This window comes from Podarcis cretensis (assembly GCF_951804945.1).
Source record: "Podarcis cretensis genome assembly, chromosome: 4".
Lineage (NCBI taxonomy): Eukaryota > Metazoa > Chordata > Lepidosauria > Squamata > Lacertidae > Podarcis > Podarcis cretensis.
In genome coordinates, this window is record NC_137173.1 from 75,789,032 (window position 1) to 75,804,281 (window position 15,250).

General features: G+C 44.8%; 1 protein-coding gene across 1 annotated transcript in view; it reads left to right on the forward strand.

Moving 5' to 3' along the window:
* Positions 1-15,250, forward strand: part of TMEM131 (transmembrane protein 131) — a 73,910-nt gene continuing 58,660 nt past the window's right edge. The window contains exon 1 of the mRNA XM_079972382.1: positions 1-414. Coding sequence (XP_079828508.1) covers positions 246-414 — 169 coding nt within the window. The 5' untranslated portion in view covers positions 1-245. The remainder of the gene's footprint in view (positions 415-15,250) is intronic.

Below are 15,250 nucleotides of genomic sequence, written 5' to 3' on the forward strand. Positions count from 1 at the left end.
GGAAGCGCGTGCGATGTGCGCGCGCCGAGCGCTCGCACCCGCCCAGTGCAGCGGCTGGCTCCCGCACGCGCCCTAACGAGAGAGGGAGGGGAGAAAGACACACACACACACACACACACACTCGCGGCGAGAACTGCCTCGCGGGCCAAGCAGGGCCCCCTCAGACGGCGACGGAATCCCCGGCGAGCTGAGGCGACAACAACAACAACCAAGCAAACAATAACAACGGCGGCAACACGACGGCGATGGCGGCGGCGTTGAAGCGGGAAGCGGCTCCCCGTCCTCGCTCCTCCTCCGGGTCCCCCTCGGTCCCTGCGGCCGAGAGCCGGTCGGTAGCGGCGGCCCCCTGGCTGGGAGTCACGCTGCGGCTGCTGGTGGCGCTGCTCCTGAACGCGGCCCGGGCCGAGAAAGAAGGTGAGGGGAAGGGAAGGAAGGCAGGAAGGAAAGGGCTGGCGGGCGGGGAGGCGGCGGCGGGAGAGGAGAACCCCTGCCTCCTCCCTCACGGCGACCCTCCCCGTGGGGCCGCCTCTGCCCACCTCTTCCCCAGATGTTTCATTAAATGCCCCTCCGCTCGCTCGGTTCTCACGTGCCCACACCTGGTTCGGGGCCGCCCTCTTGCTCCTCCTCCGTGCTCCCCCTGGGGCGAGGGGTAGGGGTTTTTCCCCCCTCTGTGTGTGTTTGGTGAGGGGACGACGACCCCTTAACCCTTCGCCGGGTCTTTCCCAAAGTTGTCAGCGGTTCCCCTCCTGCCCCACAAAGCGCCTCAGTCGGAAATCAGTGCTGAAGTTTCTGGGTGCTATTGGCATCCCCTGAGTTACCTGGCTTTCTGTGTCTCTTCCCCTGCCCACCCTCCTTCATTCCCTCTTTCTTTTTGGGGTCCCGCCGTGGGCGTATTTCTCCTCCTTCCCCCTTTTCCTCTCCCGGTGCTCTGGCTCGTCCCCTCCCAGCCGGGCTGCCAACTCACTGGCCGGCCCTGTTGGCTGCTCCACCCGGCTGTGGGGACCTGCCGCCTCTGGGCCTGGCTCTCTTTCTCTCCCTCTCCCTCCATCTCTCCCTCCTCGCTTTGTGACCCGGGCCGTAGTAAAATGCCGAAGCTCGGCGCATGCATTTGTCAGTGAGGTAAAGTTGCTGGGGGGTTTTTTAATCCCGCTTTTGTTTTTGTGAGTTGGGAGATGGGGACGGAGCTCTAGTCCTGCCCCTGCTGAGCTGGAGGATCCCGCCCGCACAAGGCAAGGCAAGGCTGGCTGGCTGCAGGCACCACCATCTGCAGCCCAAAGTTGGACCTGGCTTCTTTTAAGAAGCTCATCTCTTAAAATATTTACCTTGGCTACCCTGAGCAGCTGTCAGATTGCACCTTGCACCCGCTGGAGAAGTGCTTTCTTTCAAAAACAAGCAAAGGAACAAAAAAGGTCTTTTGAGATTTCTGGACATCACTGCATTTTTATTTTATTTTTTGAAAAATCTAAAATATTAATTCGGGATTCCTTTTAAAGCTTGTTCTGTGGAGGTAGTGTAATGTCAGCAGGGTTGAACTGTGCGGCATTTTAAAAAACAAAATTCCCGAGAATCCTGCATACTGAGAAAATACATGAAGTGGTTTTGGATTTGGATTACTGATGGATTACTGATGCAGCAAAAAGGAAAGGAGGGCAGCATCAAAGAGTAGCACATGCTACTCCAACCTCCACCCCCAGCCTCATTTTGGTACTTGGAAATACGATGTATTGATAGCATGCAAATTGCCCAGCATGTTTTGATAAATAGTTTTCAGGGATGCTGTAAATCATGGATAGACAACTAGTGCCCAGCAAAGGTTGTTGGACTCCAATTCCCAGCAGCCTCAGTCAATGTGGCTAGTGGACAGGTGGGAGTTGAAACCCAAGAGTGCATGAAGGGCACCATGTTGGTTACCCATGTTGTCAACCCGTAAAAAATATAGTTTTATAGGTGTCTGTTTACAGAGTCCTTGAAGAGCATTTATCAAAAAAGTCAAGCATTTCATTTTATATATGCAGTACCAGTTTGAAGTTTCACCTGCCCATTCTGAAGCATCTTCAGGACTTAATAAAATGTCTGGTAGTGGTCTTTGAAGCACTGTGAAGAGCAGCAAATGATTTTAAGTCAGGGGGTTTAGCCACTGGAGGAAAAGATAACAGACATTCTTGAAGAAGAAACACATCAAATAAATCTGCAAAACAGATGTGAGTCATCTTCCTTAGAAGTATCTTGCTTATAGCAATGCTTAGTAACTTTGTGAAGTTACTAGAACCTTTAAACTGGAAACCAAGTGGATTTTATGAAAATCCATATCCTTAACTTTGGTTTGACGCAAACTTTATGAAGCTGAGTTGAAATTCTATTAACCAGTGACCTTAAACATTAAAATGTCATAATGTACATAACTTTTTATCTGGTTGTTTATCATATGGAGCCCAAAGAAAATGTCCTTTATCTTTTCGGTGGTTTGTGTATATATATACGGTGTGTGTTGAGATTTTGCTGCTTCACTCTATTTAAAAATGTGCCTTCATTTGTAGCTAGGACTTACAGTGTCAGCAGTTAGTCTTGCAATGTCATTCATAGATTTTCTTTTTTAATGGTTCATGAAGATCGCTCTGATTCTGTGGTCATTCTCAGGCTTGCTGCTTGGTTGTTTGGTACTTTGCTATATTCAAAGAAGGCAAACAGTTCTGAATAGTATTGTCATTTTATCATGACTGACAATGAGAGTTAATATTTCTATCTACATTTGAGTACCGGTATCTGTGTGCTACCTCCCCAGAGACTATTTCGCTTAGGCAAATTGACAAGAATCTTTCAATTTATGCCTGTGTACATACACTTACTTTTTATCGCCTCTAGTTCTGACCCATTGTGCCACAGAGCTCTATTGTTCAGGGTTGTTGAGTTTTCTAGCTTGTACCTGTGTGTTATACTAGTCTTTCCCATCGTGTTCAAATGAACACAGGGGGAGTTTGCTGACTGTATAGTGTCAATTAACTTCCTTAACCAATGTCCGTATGTTGCTATCTTAACTTCTTACTAGTTGTCTGTTTTACTCAAGATACCTCTATTCGTATAGCTGAGTGATTTATCCCTTCCAGACTGCTATTGTTGGTGACTACTTAGGAGCTACCTACAGAAGGTTTTTAAATGTTTGCAAGTGTGAACTTCTAAGAAATTAGTACGATTCTGGTTTCAAAATTTACTATTTAGAGGCAATGCCACAAACCTGGATTTCTTTTATTATGCAGATAGGCAGCCTAAAATAAGTACAGTAAAGTTGTTCTAGTCTTAAAGTATTTTAAGAGTGAACATCACTGATTATGTTGCTGCTGATTTCATAAGCACAAGAGGAAGGTTGCACATTAATAAAAGGTTTAACTGCTTAGCAATTTCTGTTAACTGGACTTTGCAGAAAAATATTCTACTCACTGCTTTTACTTGAACTTTTACTTCTTGCCTTATATCTTAACAACTGTGAAAAGCTACAAAAATTTACTGCTATGCCAGTATCTTTCATGTATTAAATTGTGGTCATGGTCCCAAAAAGCTATGTCTTTTTCAAATGCTGGATATTTTGAAACATTTAAAACATGCATTACTTTAAACCACATCATTTTCTAAATTGTCTTTTTTTAAAAACAAAACAAAACAGTTTTCACTTTTACAGTTTTGCAGACTGTGTGAAAGCAGTAGCTGTGGTTTTGACAGGCAGGTTCTCACTATTCTGGCTGTAGTGTCTTGTCAACTAACCATTTTTGTTGGGTGTGCAGGTAAATACCTATTCCTGTTCCAGACAGGTAGCTTGCCACATGACTGGTTGTCTGCATAGAATAGCATTTGTCCTCAGGCAACCAGGCAAGTGGCAAGGACAGAAGCCCGTTTAACCCTCTTTCTGCTGCCTATTTACTCATGGCACTCTTTGTAGCTATTGTAGCATTGCTTGGTTTTTCCCTTCCACGCTGGAGAATTGCGACAGAGTACTCTGGCTCCACTTTCTCTTCTCTTTTTCTAGAATGTGTGAGTGAGAACATAATCTGATGCATTTAGCAGCTGGGAGAGGAAGAACAAGTAGCACTTCTAGCAAAGGTTAAACTGGAAAGGCCAGGGATGTATAGCACAGTAACTTGCATTTCTGCACGTGCAATATGAGAGAAGAAAGGAGTCAGGCAACTGATTGAAATGGGGGTAGTGGGTATCCTGGATAGCTCAGTTGGTTAGACTGAGTGTGGTGCTGATAATGCCAAGGTTGCAGGTTTGAGCCACATATGGGACAGCTGCATATTCCTGCATTGCAGGGGGTTGTACTACTAAATAGTCCCTTCCAACTCTACAGTTCTATGAATCCAATTTTCCTTTGGTTCACATTGATGATGAAGTGTTTACTGAAAGAAGATGTAGTGTTTACCAAAAGATCACTCCACTGTCTGGTGACAGGAGAATGTAATGAACATGCCAAGCCACAGTTATGAAAAGAGTGGATGCTTAAGCCTTGATTGGCCCTTCATATGTTAATGTATTATATGTTTAGAAAGTGGGTGCTACTTTACAACTCATTATACAGTATAAGACATCTCTGGAATGTCTGTTGAAACAACATGGACCTAGTCAACCTTAACATACAGATGCAACAACATCTTTGTGTTAGTCTTGGTCGTTTTAGTTTTGATAGCAGGAACTCATAATTTTTAACTCACTGTTTTCAATAGAAAGCTCACAATGGAGTGTGTTATAGTTCTGAAATACAGTGAACCATTTGACAAGAATGAAATCTTAGACTTGAATTCTGTGACAAGTTAACTTAAGGCAGTTTATGGAAGGAAAGATCCCCATGCCTTCCTCCCTACTGTGGTCACTTGTGCCTTTGGGGGGGGGGGAAACCTCTCTAGAGGGTCAGGGACACCCCCCTCCAAACAAAAAGAATGGGGGATGAACCATTGGGGGCTGCTGGAAGGGAGTAATCTAAAATCCAACTTTCTAAGAAGGAAATTCATGGAAGGAAAGTTTTTGTTTTTCTGTATTGGTCAGGAGGGTCCTCAAACCTCTCAGGCTTGCTGCAGCAGGAGGAAGGGAATGAGAATTTTTCCTTCTATGAGCCTCCTTTACTTCATTTTTAGGGTCATTAAAGTGTTACTTTAAATACATTTCTACTCCTAGTTTATTTTTGTGAGCTGTTAAGAGTTTCTACAAGCTGCCTACAAATCTATATAGCATGTTATAATCCAGGACATGTTGAGGTTTTCATTGAATGCATTAAGACACCCATGTCTTGTGTTCTTTTCGTAATACATTAAAAACTCATTTAAGTTTTCATCTGCCCTTTTTACTTACGCCCCTTTTATAAGTCACTTTGATTCTACCATCCCATGTTGTAGTTCTCGCTCCCATTTTCAAGATAATTTTTCTTGGCCTTGCGTTCTTATATCCACACATCTGCTAATTGGAGTATACCTAATATGCATGTTTAATTAGCATATATATTAAATTTATATCATCTCCTTTCCTCCAAGAAGGTGTACATGGTTCTCTCCCCACCCCCACCAAATTTTATGCTCAGAGAAACCATTTGAGGAAGACTAGGCTGAGAGACTGTGACTGTCCCAAGCAGTGGCGTAGTGTGGGTTGTCAGCACCCGGGGCAAGGCAAGTAATTTGCACCCCTAACCCGTGGATTTGCGCCCCGTAACCCGTGGATTTGCGCCCCCTAACCCTAACCCCCAGATGTTGCGGCCGGCCCCCCCTGCACCCCCCACGCTACGCCACTGGTCCCAAGGTTTCCCAGTGAGCTTCATGGCCAAGTGGGGATTTCTACTCTGGTCTACCAGGTCCTAGTCCAACACTGATTTCTGTGTTTTTGTAAGACTAAGGTAAAGGTAAACAACCCCGTGATGGTTAAGTCCATTCAAGGGGGACTATGGGGTGCAGTGCTTATCTCGCTTCAGGCTGAGGGAGCCAGCGTTTGTCCACAGACATCTTTCTGGGTCATGTGGCCAGCATGACTAAACCATTTCAATGGGACATTATGATGAGTGCCAGAGCGCACAGAAATCCCATTTACCTTCACACCGCAGCAGCACCTATTTATTTACTTGCACTGGTATGCTTTCGAACTGCTAGGTTGGCAGGAACTGGGACAGAACAACCAGAACTCCCACCATCACATGGATTTGAACCACCAACCTTCTGATCAGCAAGCCCAAGAGGCTCAGTGGTTTAGACTACAGCACCACCCACTCCCTGGTTTTGTAAGACTACAAAAGACTAAGTACAACCCCATCATTTGTGCATCTGCACATAAATAAATGCTTTTGAGTTCATTGATTTCAACCTAACAGTGCAAACCTAGACAGACTTACAAGTGAGTAAGACCCCCTGGACATAAAGAAACTTCTGACTAGACTGACATAGGATTTCACCGTCTATCTCTGTATATAACACAGGGCTCCACCACTCCCAATGAATCAATGATTTACATACAGCTCATGGTCATAGGGACGCGGGTGGCGCTGTGGGTAAAACTTCAGCGCCTAGGACTTGCCGATCGCATGGTCGGCGGTTCGAATTCCCGCGGCGGGGTGCGCTCCCGTCGCTCGGTCCCAGCGCCTGCCAACCTAGCAGTTTGAAAGCACCCCTGGGTGCAAGTAGATAAATAGGGACCGCTTACCAGCGGGAAGGTAAACGGCGTTCCGTGTGCTGCGCTGGCTCGCCAGATGCAGCTTATCATGCTGGCCACGTGACCCGGAAGTGTCTGCGGACAGCGCTGGCTCCCGGCCTCTAGAGTGAGATGAGCGCACAACCCTAGAGTCTGGCAAGACTGGCCCGAACGGGCATGGGTACCTTTACCTTTACCATGGTCATTGAACGTTATAGTAATTTTAACAATCTATGCTAGTTTACTCTAAAGTTGAAATAGTCTGCAGAGCACTGGTGTCCAACCTTTTTTGCAGACATGCTCAAAATGATGAAGGCTTTATATCAATGATGGAAGAAATAGGGCAGAAACAGATGGCTACATAACTCTGTTTTGCAAGCCTCAAGGACAGCTGATCTTTCCTAAAACCACCATCCTAAACACCTGATGTTCTTTGAAAATTAGATTGGATTGAAAAGCTCCTGTGCTTTTCTGTGCCTGTGCCTCCTGCACACACGCCTTAAGCCAGCCTTTGCCAACCTGGTCCTACCAGATGTTTTGGAGTGCAACTTCTGGTCTTGCCTCTCCCTCACTCCATTCTGGAAGCCTGTGTACTTGGGCCACATAAACATGGTGGGGTGGGGTGGGGGGCACCAATACAGTTTCTTGCCAGGGGTACCTCTGAAGAGGGGTAGTTGTATGCGACTAACTCCTTTGCCTTGTATCTACATTTTGGTTAGCTGATCATGAGATTGCAGTGACACAGTTGGATAGCTCAGTTGATTAGAGCGTGGTGCTGATAATGCTAAGGTTACAGGTTCAATCCCCGTATGGGACAGCTGCATGTTCAGATTGGGCTAGATGATCCTCAGGGTCCCTTCCAACTCTATTACAGTAGTACCTCTAGTTACGGACTTAATTCATTCCAGAGGTCCATTCTTAACCTGAAACTGTTCTTGACTAGAGGCGTGCTTTTGCTAATGGGGCTTCTTGCTGCTGCTGCGCCGCCGGCACACAATTTCCATTCTCATCTCAAGTTCTCAACTTGAGGTAACTCTTCCAGGTTAGCGGAGTTTATAACTTGAAGCTTTTGTAACCTGAGGCATTTGTAACTCAAGCTACCACTGTATTCTATGAATCTATAAGTTATGGGATCTTCTGGATTAAGTGCTGAGAAATTCTGCTCTTTGTAGTGAGTTAAAATGATAACCACTAATATATACTTCTTGGGCAGCCTACACTGTTAGATGTCTTTCCCCTGCACTGTCGGATTTGGCCCTTGTGTGGGATCATTTGGCGTTTGGAGACACCTGCATTTACCCACCAGACCTTGGCCCTGAAGTCTTAGTGTGCTTATTCAGTCAATATGTGATGGATTGGATTCAGGGGTTGGGTGGGGGAACAAGCTGAGAAGCTTAATCCAAATAATTATCATGTGATCTGGGACAGGGAAGAGGCACTCCTACTGTAGATGGGATTCTTCCATCTATGCAGTCTTATATGTTGGGATTAAATTGTTTTTGAAAGTTATACTTCAATTAGTCATATGTGACCCTCAAGGAATACTGGCAGGAAGTTGTCCTGACTCAGCTAAGAAATGTGCAGATGAACTGCATCCAAGAGTATTAAAAGAACTGGCAGATGTGATCTCGGAACCACTGGCAGTCATCTTTGAGAATTCCTGGAGAACAGGCGAAGTCCCGGCAGACTGGAGGAGGGCAAATGTTGTCCCTATTTTCAAAAAGGGGAAAAGAGAGGACCCAAATAATTACCGCCCAGTCAGTCTGACATCAATACCAGGGAAGATTCTGGAGCAGATCATTAAGCAAACAGTTTGTGAGCACCTAGAAAGGAATACTGTGATCACCAATAGTCAGCATGGATTTCTGAAAAATAAGTCGTGTCAGACTAACCTGATCTCGTTTTTTGACAGAATTACAAGCCTGGTAGATGAAGGGAACGCAGTGGATGTAGCCTACCTTGATTTCAGCAAGGCATTTGACAAGGTGCCCCATGATATTCTTGTAAAGAAGCTGGTAAAATGCGGTCTTGACTATGCTACCACTCAGTGGATTTGTAACTGGCTGACTGACCGAACCCAAAGGGTGCTCATCAATGGTTCCTCTTCATCCTGGAGAAGAGTGACTAGTGGGGTGCCACAGGGTTCTGTCTTGGGCCCAGTCTTATTCAACATCTTTATCAACGACTTGGATGATGGACTCAAGGGCATCCTGATCAAATTTGCAGATGACACCAAACTGGGAGGGGTGGCTAACACCCCAGAGGACAGGATCACACTTCAAAACGACCTTGACAGATTAGAGAACTGGGCCAAAACAAACAAGATGAATTTTAATAGGGAGAAATGTAAAGTATTGCACTTGGGCAAAAAAAATGAGAGGCACAAATACAAGATGGGTGACACCTGGCTTGAGAGCAGTACATGTGAAAAGGATCTAGGAGTCTTGGTTGACCACAAACTTGACATGAGCCAACAGTGTGACGCGGCAGCTAAAAAAGCCAATGCAATTCTGGGCTGCATCAATAGGAGTATTGCATCTAGATCAAGGGAAGTAATAGTGCCACTGTATTCTGCTCTGGTCAGACCTCACCTGGAGTACTGTGTCCAGTTCTGGGCACCACAGTTCAAGAAGGACACTGACAAACTGGAACGTGTCCAGAGGAGGGCAACCAAAATGGTCAAAGGTCTGGAAACGATGCCTTATGAAGAACAGCTAAGGGAGCTGGGCATGTTTAGCCTGGAGAAGAGGAGGTTAAGGGGTGATATGATAGCCATGTTCAAATATATAAAAGGATGTCACATAGAGGAGGGAGAAAGGTTGTTTTCTGCTGCTCCAGAGAAGTGGACACGGAGCAATGGTTCCAAACTACAAGAAAAAAGATTCCACCTAAACATTAGGAAGAACTTCCTGACAGTAAGAGCTGTTCGACAGTGGAATTTGCTGCCAAGGAGTGTGGTGGAGTCTCCTTCTTTGGAGGTCTTTAAGCAGAGGCTTGACAACCATATGTCAGGAGTGCTCTGGTGGTGTTTCCTGCTTGGCAGGGGGTTGGACTTGATGGCCCTTGTGGTCTCTTCCAACTCTATGATTCTATGATTCTATGATTCACACATACAAGCACCCGCTGAAGGGTGAAATCCCACCCATTGGTATGTGTGCCTTGTAGTGTTTCTCTGTTGCTGAACTTTCCTGTGAACGCAGATACAGTCATACCTCATGTTATACCCGCTTCATGTTATGTTCTTTCAGGTTACGTCCCGTGGCGACCCAGAAGTACCTGAAAGGGTTACTTCCGGGTTTCGCCGCATGTGCAGATGCACAAAATGACACCAAGGGCATTTGCAGAAGCGGCGAATTGCAACCCGCGCATGCGCAGACGCGCCGCTGTGGGTTGCGTTCTTTTCATATTGCGAACAGGACTCTGGAATGGGTCCCATTCGCAACCAGAGGTACCATTGTACATGATCTACAGAAACTTGTGGGTGAAAATCCTGTGCTGTGTGCTGTCCTATTTTTTATCTTCAAAAGACTGATTTTCATCTAATTGTTCTGCACTTCTAAGAGCATATTAAATATATGCAATTGGGCTTAAATCTTCAATTAAGTCATATCTTTAAAAATGGGTGAGAATTGGGTTTTTTTAGATGTTCTTTATTAAGGACTGTTTGTAGCATAGGCTTACAACTATATGAAGATGGAATTTGGAGCCTACAGTGATTCCTAATTCCATTTTTTGGAAATATTTCTTTCCTAAACTTCAACTCAAAATGGGGCCACAAAACAGCAAACTATTATAAAAAAAACCAATAGCATAGAACTAGCTCTACCTAGAGGCACCAGAAATTGAACTTGCAATTGTTTGTATGCAAATCATGTTCTACTAAGGAGCCCTTTCCCAGTTATTTATTTGTGTCTGTTTATTTTTACATCATTTTATTTGGGGGGTGGGGGTAGCTCAGTGAATAGAACACATGTTTTGCATATTGAGGATCCAAGGTTCGATCTCCAGGTACGTCTGGGAAAGGGTCTTGTTTGAAACCCCAGAGAACCACTGCCAGTCAATTTAGACAGTTTGAAATTCAGGCATCTTCTGAATTTCAGTGCTATCTTTATATATCTTTATATGCGCCTGCAATTCAGCTTTCTGTATCAATAAAATAGCTGTTGTTTTATATTACTTTGAAAATACGTTGGGGCCACTTGACCTATAGCATAACATACGTGCAATATTTCATTTTTCCTCTTTCCCTTTAATTGAAGTGTAATTCATAGCAATTTCCTTGTAATGAAACTCTTAAATTAAATTATATAGAGCTGGGACAAGCATCAAAAGGCCACAGAACCCACCTCTTTCTTAGAGAAAACAATAAAGTGTGAAGTACAGAATCTGGGTAGATGAATTTACGTGATTTTTTGATATCTTTTTTAGGGTTCAAAAGTGTAAGAAAGTGAAGATCACAGGGGAATTAATAGAATCTGATGGTTGGCTGAGTGAATAACATGGTTTTTTATCAAGAGAACAACTTGAGACAACCACGTGTTTAAGAAGTACTTGAAACTACAATGCTATGAGGGCACTGCTCTGCCTATTGTTAGATATACTTCTTTCCAGAAGCCAAGAAAATCAGATGCCACCACGAAATCATATCTTTATGAACAGACCACAAATAATCTATCTTTTACTGCACTGTGAAGGAAGTCCTGCAATCTTGACACAGTAATTCAAGTGTTACCAAGGTAACACAATTTGGCGGACTGGGCAGGAGTAGCGCTATTTTGGTACGGGCATGGCAAGGCTGTTATAATGAGAGCTAGGAGAGCTAGTTCTCCCCCCGCACTGCCCCCAAAAGAAAAACCAAACAGAAAAATGCTCTGGGAGCTTCTGATATCATCTTATGGGACCTAGAAGACTCAAATATGTTCCAATATGTGAATAAGAATATCGTGGGGTAGGAGATCTAGTAACAATTTCATATCTGGCCACCAATGTGCTCCTTTGTTTTCAGATAGTACATGGGTAGAGGAGTCTAAAAAGCCTCGGAAACAAATTTTCATGGCCCTCTAGCAGCTATGATGGCTCATTTACCAGAAGTAATGTATTTAGCATTAACTCTGGACGTGTATAATCAATTCTGACCAAACTAAGCTTCCTGATTTATATTTTGCTCTAGGCGGCTTCGTTTGGCCAGAATCTAGTATATACTTGCAGAGTTAATGCTAAATACATTACTTCTGGTAAATGAGCCACCATAGCCTCTAGAGGGCCATGAACAGTGATAGAAACTCAGATATATAATGCAATCTTCAAATGGCACCTTAAACCTAGGCTGTAGCTGCCACAAAGGAATGTTTAGGCACTGTTCCATCCCCTCCATGGGATTTTTATTTTTCATTCTATTTCTATACCGCTTTATATTTCAAAGAACAAATCTAGAAGCATTTTACAACACATTAAAACATCAACTAAAACAATCCAGAATGAAACTAATTCAAGTTTCAAGGAAAATATTTCATATCCTTCTCTAAGTCACCTTTTGCTTTCCTCAGTCGCCATCTTGGCATCCAGAGATCTCCGCATGGTCACAATTGGACCCGCACCAGGTCCAAAATGTGCCTGGCACCTGGCTAATTTTGAACACTAGCCATGAAATTTCATGTCCTGGGCTTTTTAGACTCACCTACTCATGTACTATCTGAAACCAAAGAAGTGCATTGGTTGCCTGATGTGAAATATATTGGCATTATTTTCAGCTTCCCTACCCTACTAATAGAAGATAATTCTAAAGCAGGGGTGAGAAACATGTGACCTTCCAGATGTTGTACAACTTGCATCATCCCTGTCCATAGGACATGACTCATGTTGCTGGTCTCACGGGTGGCAGAACCGTGCTGCCAACACCCACACAAGGCTGCTGCTGCAAAGGGATTCATGCCTTAGACACATGCTTTAGGAAATCCTCCTCCTCCTCTAATATGGACTTTGTGTGTGTGTGTGTGTGTGTGTTGTGTTTTTTCAATAAACCAGTACTGTATTGCATTTTCTGATTAACATTGTTGATGTTATTGACAATGATAACGTCAGTAACTGGTGTCTTGGAATCCAGATCTGATGGTCAGAAAGAAAAATAATCTATTTTGTCGTTGGTTGAGGAGACAAAAGTAGAGCTTTGACCCATAGAAGAAGTCTGTTCGAGTGTGGGAACTGTCCACTGCTGAGCACTGTGTGCCCTATTGGTATATGAAATTTGAGTAACAGTTGTGGGTCTGTCTGTGCTTGTTGAACATTTGTTCCCTTGGCTGACCAAGTGTGAAGGTTGCAGGCATCACATGCTGCCTCAGCAGACTAATAGTGGCTATGGTACACATAACAATATAGCCACCTGGAACTGCTGATGAAGTCTTGGAAAAACAAAATTATATTAGTAGGTGAGATGTTGGCAGTTCAGGACCTCCTAAGATAGTACTTTCAGATGTTCTATCTGTTTATATGCAGGGCCAGCTACCCAGGCAGAACTGTAGAGACTCAGTGCATGGATGAGAGGTGGGTGTTGGATGAAAGGTTTAGATTTACAATATACCGTATTTTTCGTCCTATAGGGCGCACCGGCCCATAGGACGCACCTCATTTTTTGGGGTGGGGAATGAATAAAAAAAAATTATCCCCCCCCCAGCCGCGGCTGCCGCCCCAAGCCTTGCACACGCCTGCCCGAAGCACGGGACACCCTCCAGAGGGCTCCACGTGCTTCGGGCTGCAGGCTGCCGCCCCAAGCCTTGTGCACTCAGCGGGAGCTCCTGCTGGGCGCGCAAGGCTTGCAGACACTCACTGGGGCTGCAGGCTGCTGCCAGCAAGCCTTGTGAGCCCACAGGAACTCCCGCCGAGCTTTCAAGGCTTGCGGATAGCTTCCTAAAGCCTGGAGAGCGAGAGGGGTCGGTGCGCACCGATGCCTCTCGCTCTCCAGGCTTCAGCGAAAGCCTGCATTCGCCCCATAGGACGCACACACTTTTCCCCTTCATTTTTGGAGGGGAAAAAGTGCGTCCTATGGGGCGAAAAATACAGTACATTCAGTCATGATTTGGTAGAAACTTCATCTGTACAGAAGAGATGGTTCCAATTTGATACTAGTAGAACCTGATTGACCCTTTTTTATTTTAAGCACTAGCACATAGCATTTGTGGAGGAAAGCTAGCAGGAGCTGAGAAGTATTTCATAACAATTGCAGGGTTGGAAGACATCCCCTGGGTCATCTAGCCCAACCCCCTGCAACGCAGGAATCACAGCTAAGTCAGTTTAGTCATGGGAGTTCCATAGCTGCAAATTATTTCTTTATTTGTTGTAATATAGGAAGTTAAGCAAGTACTCGTTTGTATGTATGGATTTACTTCTTCCATTGACAATAAAAACAAAAACAGATATTGCTAGAATCACTGCAGTATTGAGCACGAAAATAACCAAGCAAATGGTGCTACCTTGTTTCAGACTCCAAATTCTGTTCTTAGGTGAAGTGCCACATTTTATCTAGAAGTAAGGCAGAAAACAGATCAGCCAACCCTGCCCTAAAGCATCAGATTCCCGCCTAGAGATTGTTCCTTGCCATGCTCCTATGCTCTTGCAGCTCTTTGGCACCAAGTACTTTTCTCCAGTTGTGATTGGTGTGCCAGCTGTGTCTCCTCCACACTCTGATAATATCTTGCTTAGACTACTGTAACACACTGTATGCAGGAGCTGGAAATACAGGAAAGCCTTATACTGAGTCAGACCTATTGTTGTTGAGAGACGTGGAGTCCTCACAACAAACCTTTGAGGTAGATCGCACTGCAAGAGAGTGACTGGCCCAAAGTAAACTACTGTACTGAATTCCCTGGCCATGTGGGAATTTAAATCCTTTGGCGCACCAACCAGTACACCACACTGGCTATCAAATTAAGTTTGCTTTGCTGTAATTATTCATAGTCATTTATGTTTAACGTCTTTATAGGGATAGCCTCCATACATGCCTCTAAATAATGCAAGTAGGGGTTAAGAATCCTGAAAAGTCACAAAACGTGACCCAAGCATAACGCTTCTGACCTATGAGAAGTGGATTCTTGGCATCCACCTGTCTTGAGACAGTGGAGTGCGCCTCCAGGGGTGAAGTCAAACCGCTGTATTAGCAGCACCGGTAACCTCCCCAGAGCGTGCAATCCTAGGCAGTGTGTATGGAGTTCCTGGGCTGCCCCAATAACAAAACCTCCCTCTCGGCCTCACTGAAGCTGTCCAAAGGAAAACAGAACAACACGTTTGGCATCAGCTTGGCTGCAGGAGTTGCCAGAAGGAGACATACAAGACATCCATGCAGCCATCTTAGGGACCCCACTCTGGATTTGTATAGGGTTTACTCCTTAGCCTTGTCTTTTCCTCAAAGATATCCTGCAAGGCAACAGAGGTTTAGGATAAGCGTTTTCCTTTTCCTACATGGGCTACCTTCCCCAGTTAATGAACCCTACCTGCCCCTTACCTCCCTCTACAGCACATGCAGAAACCACCTTCTTGACCGTTGCACCCACTATCCACCAGAGCCTACCTTCACAGGCAGAGGAAGTCCCTAACTCACAGAGGA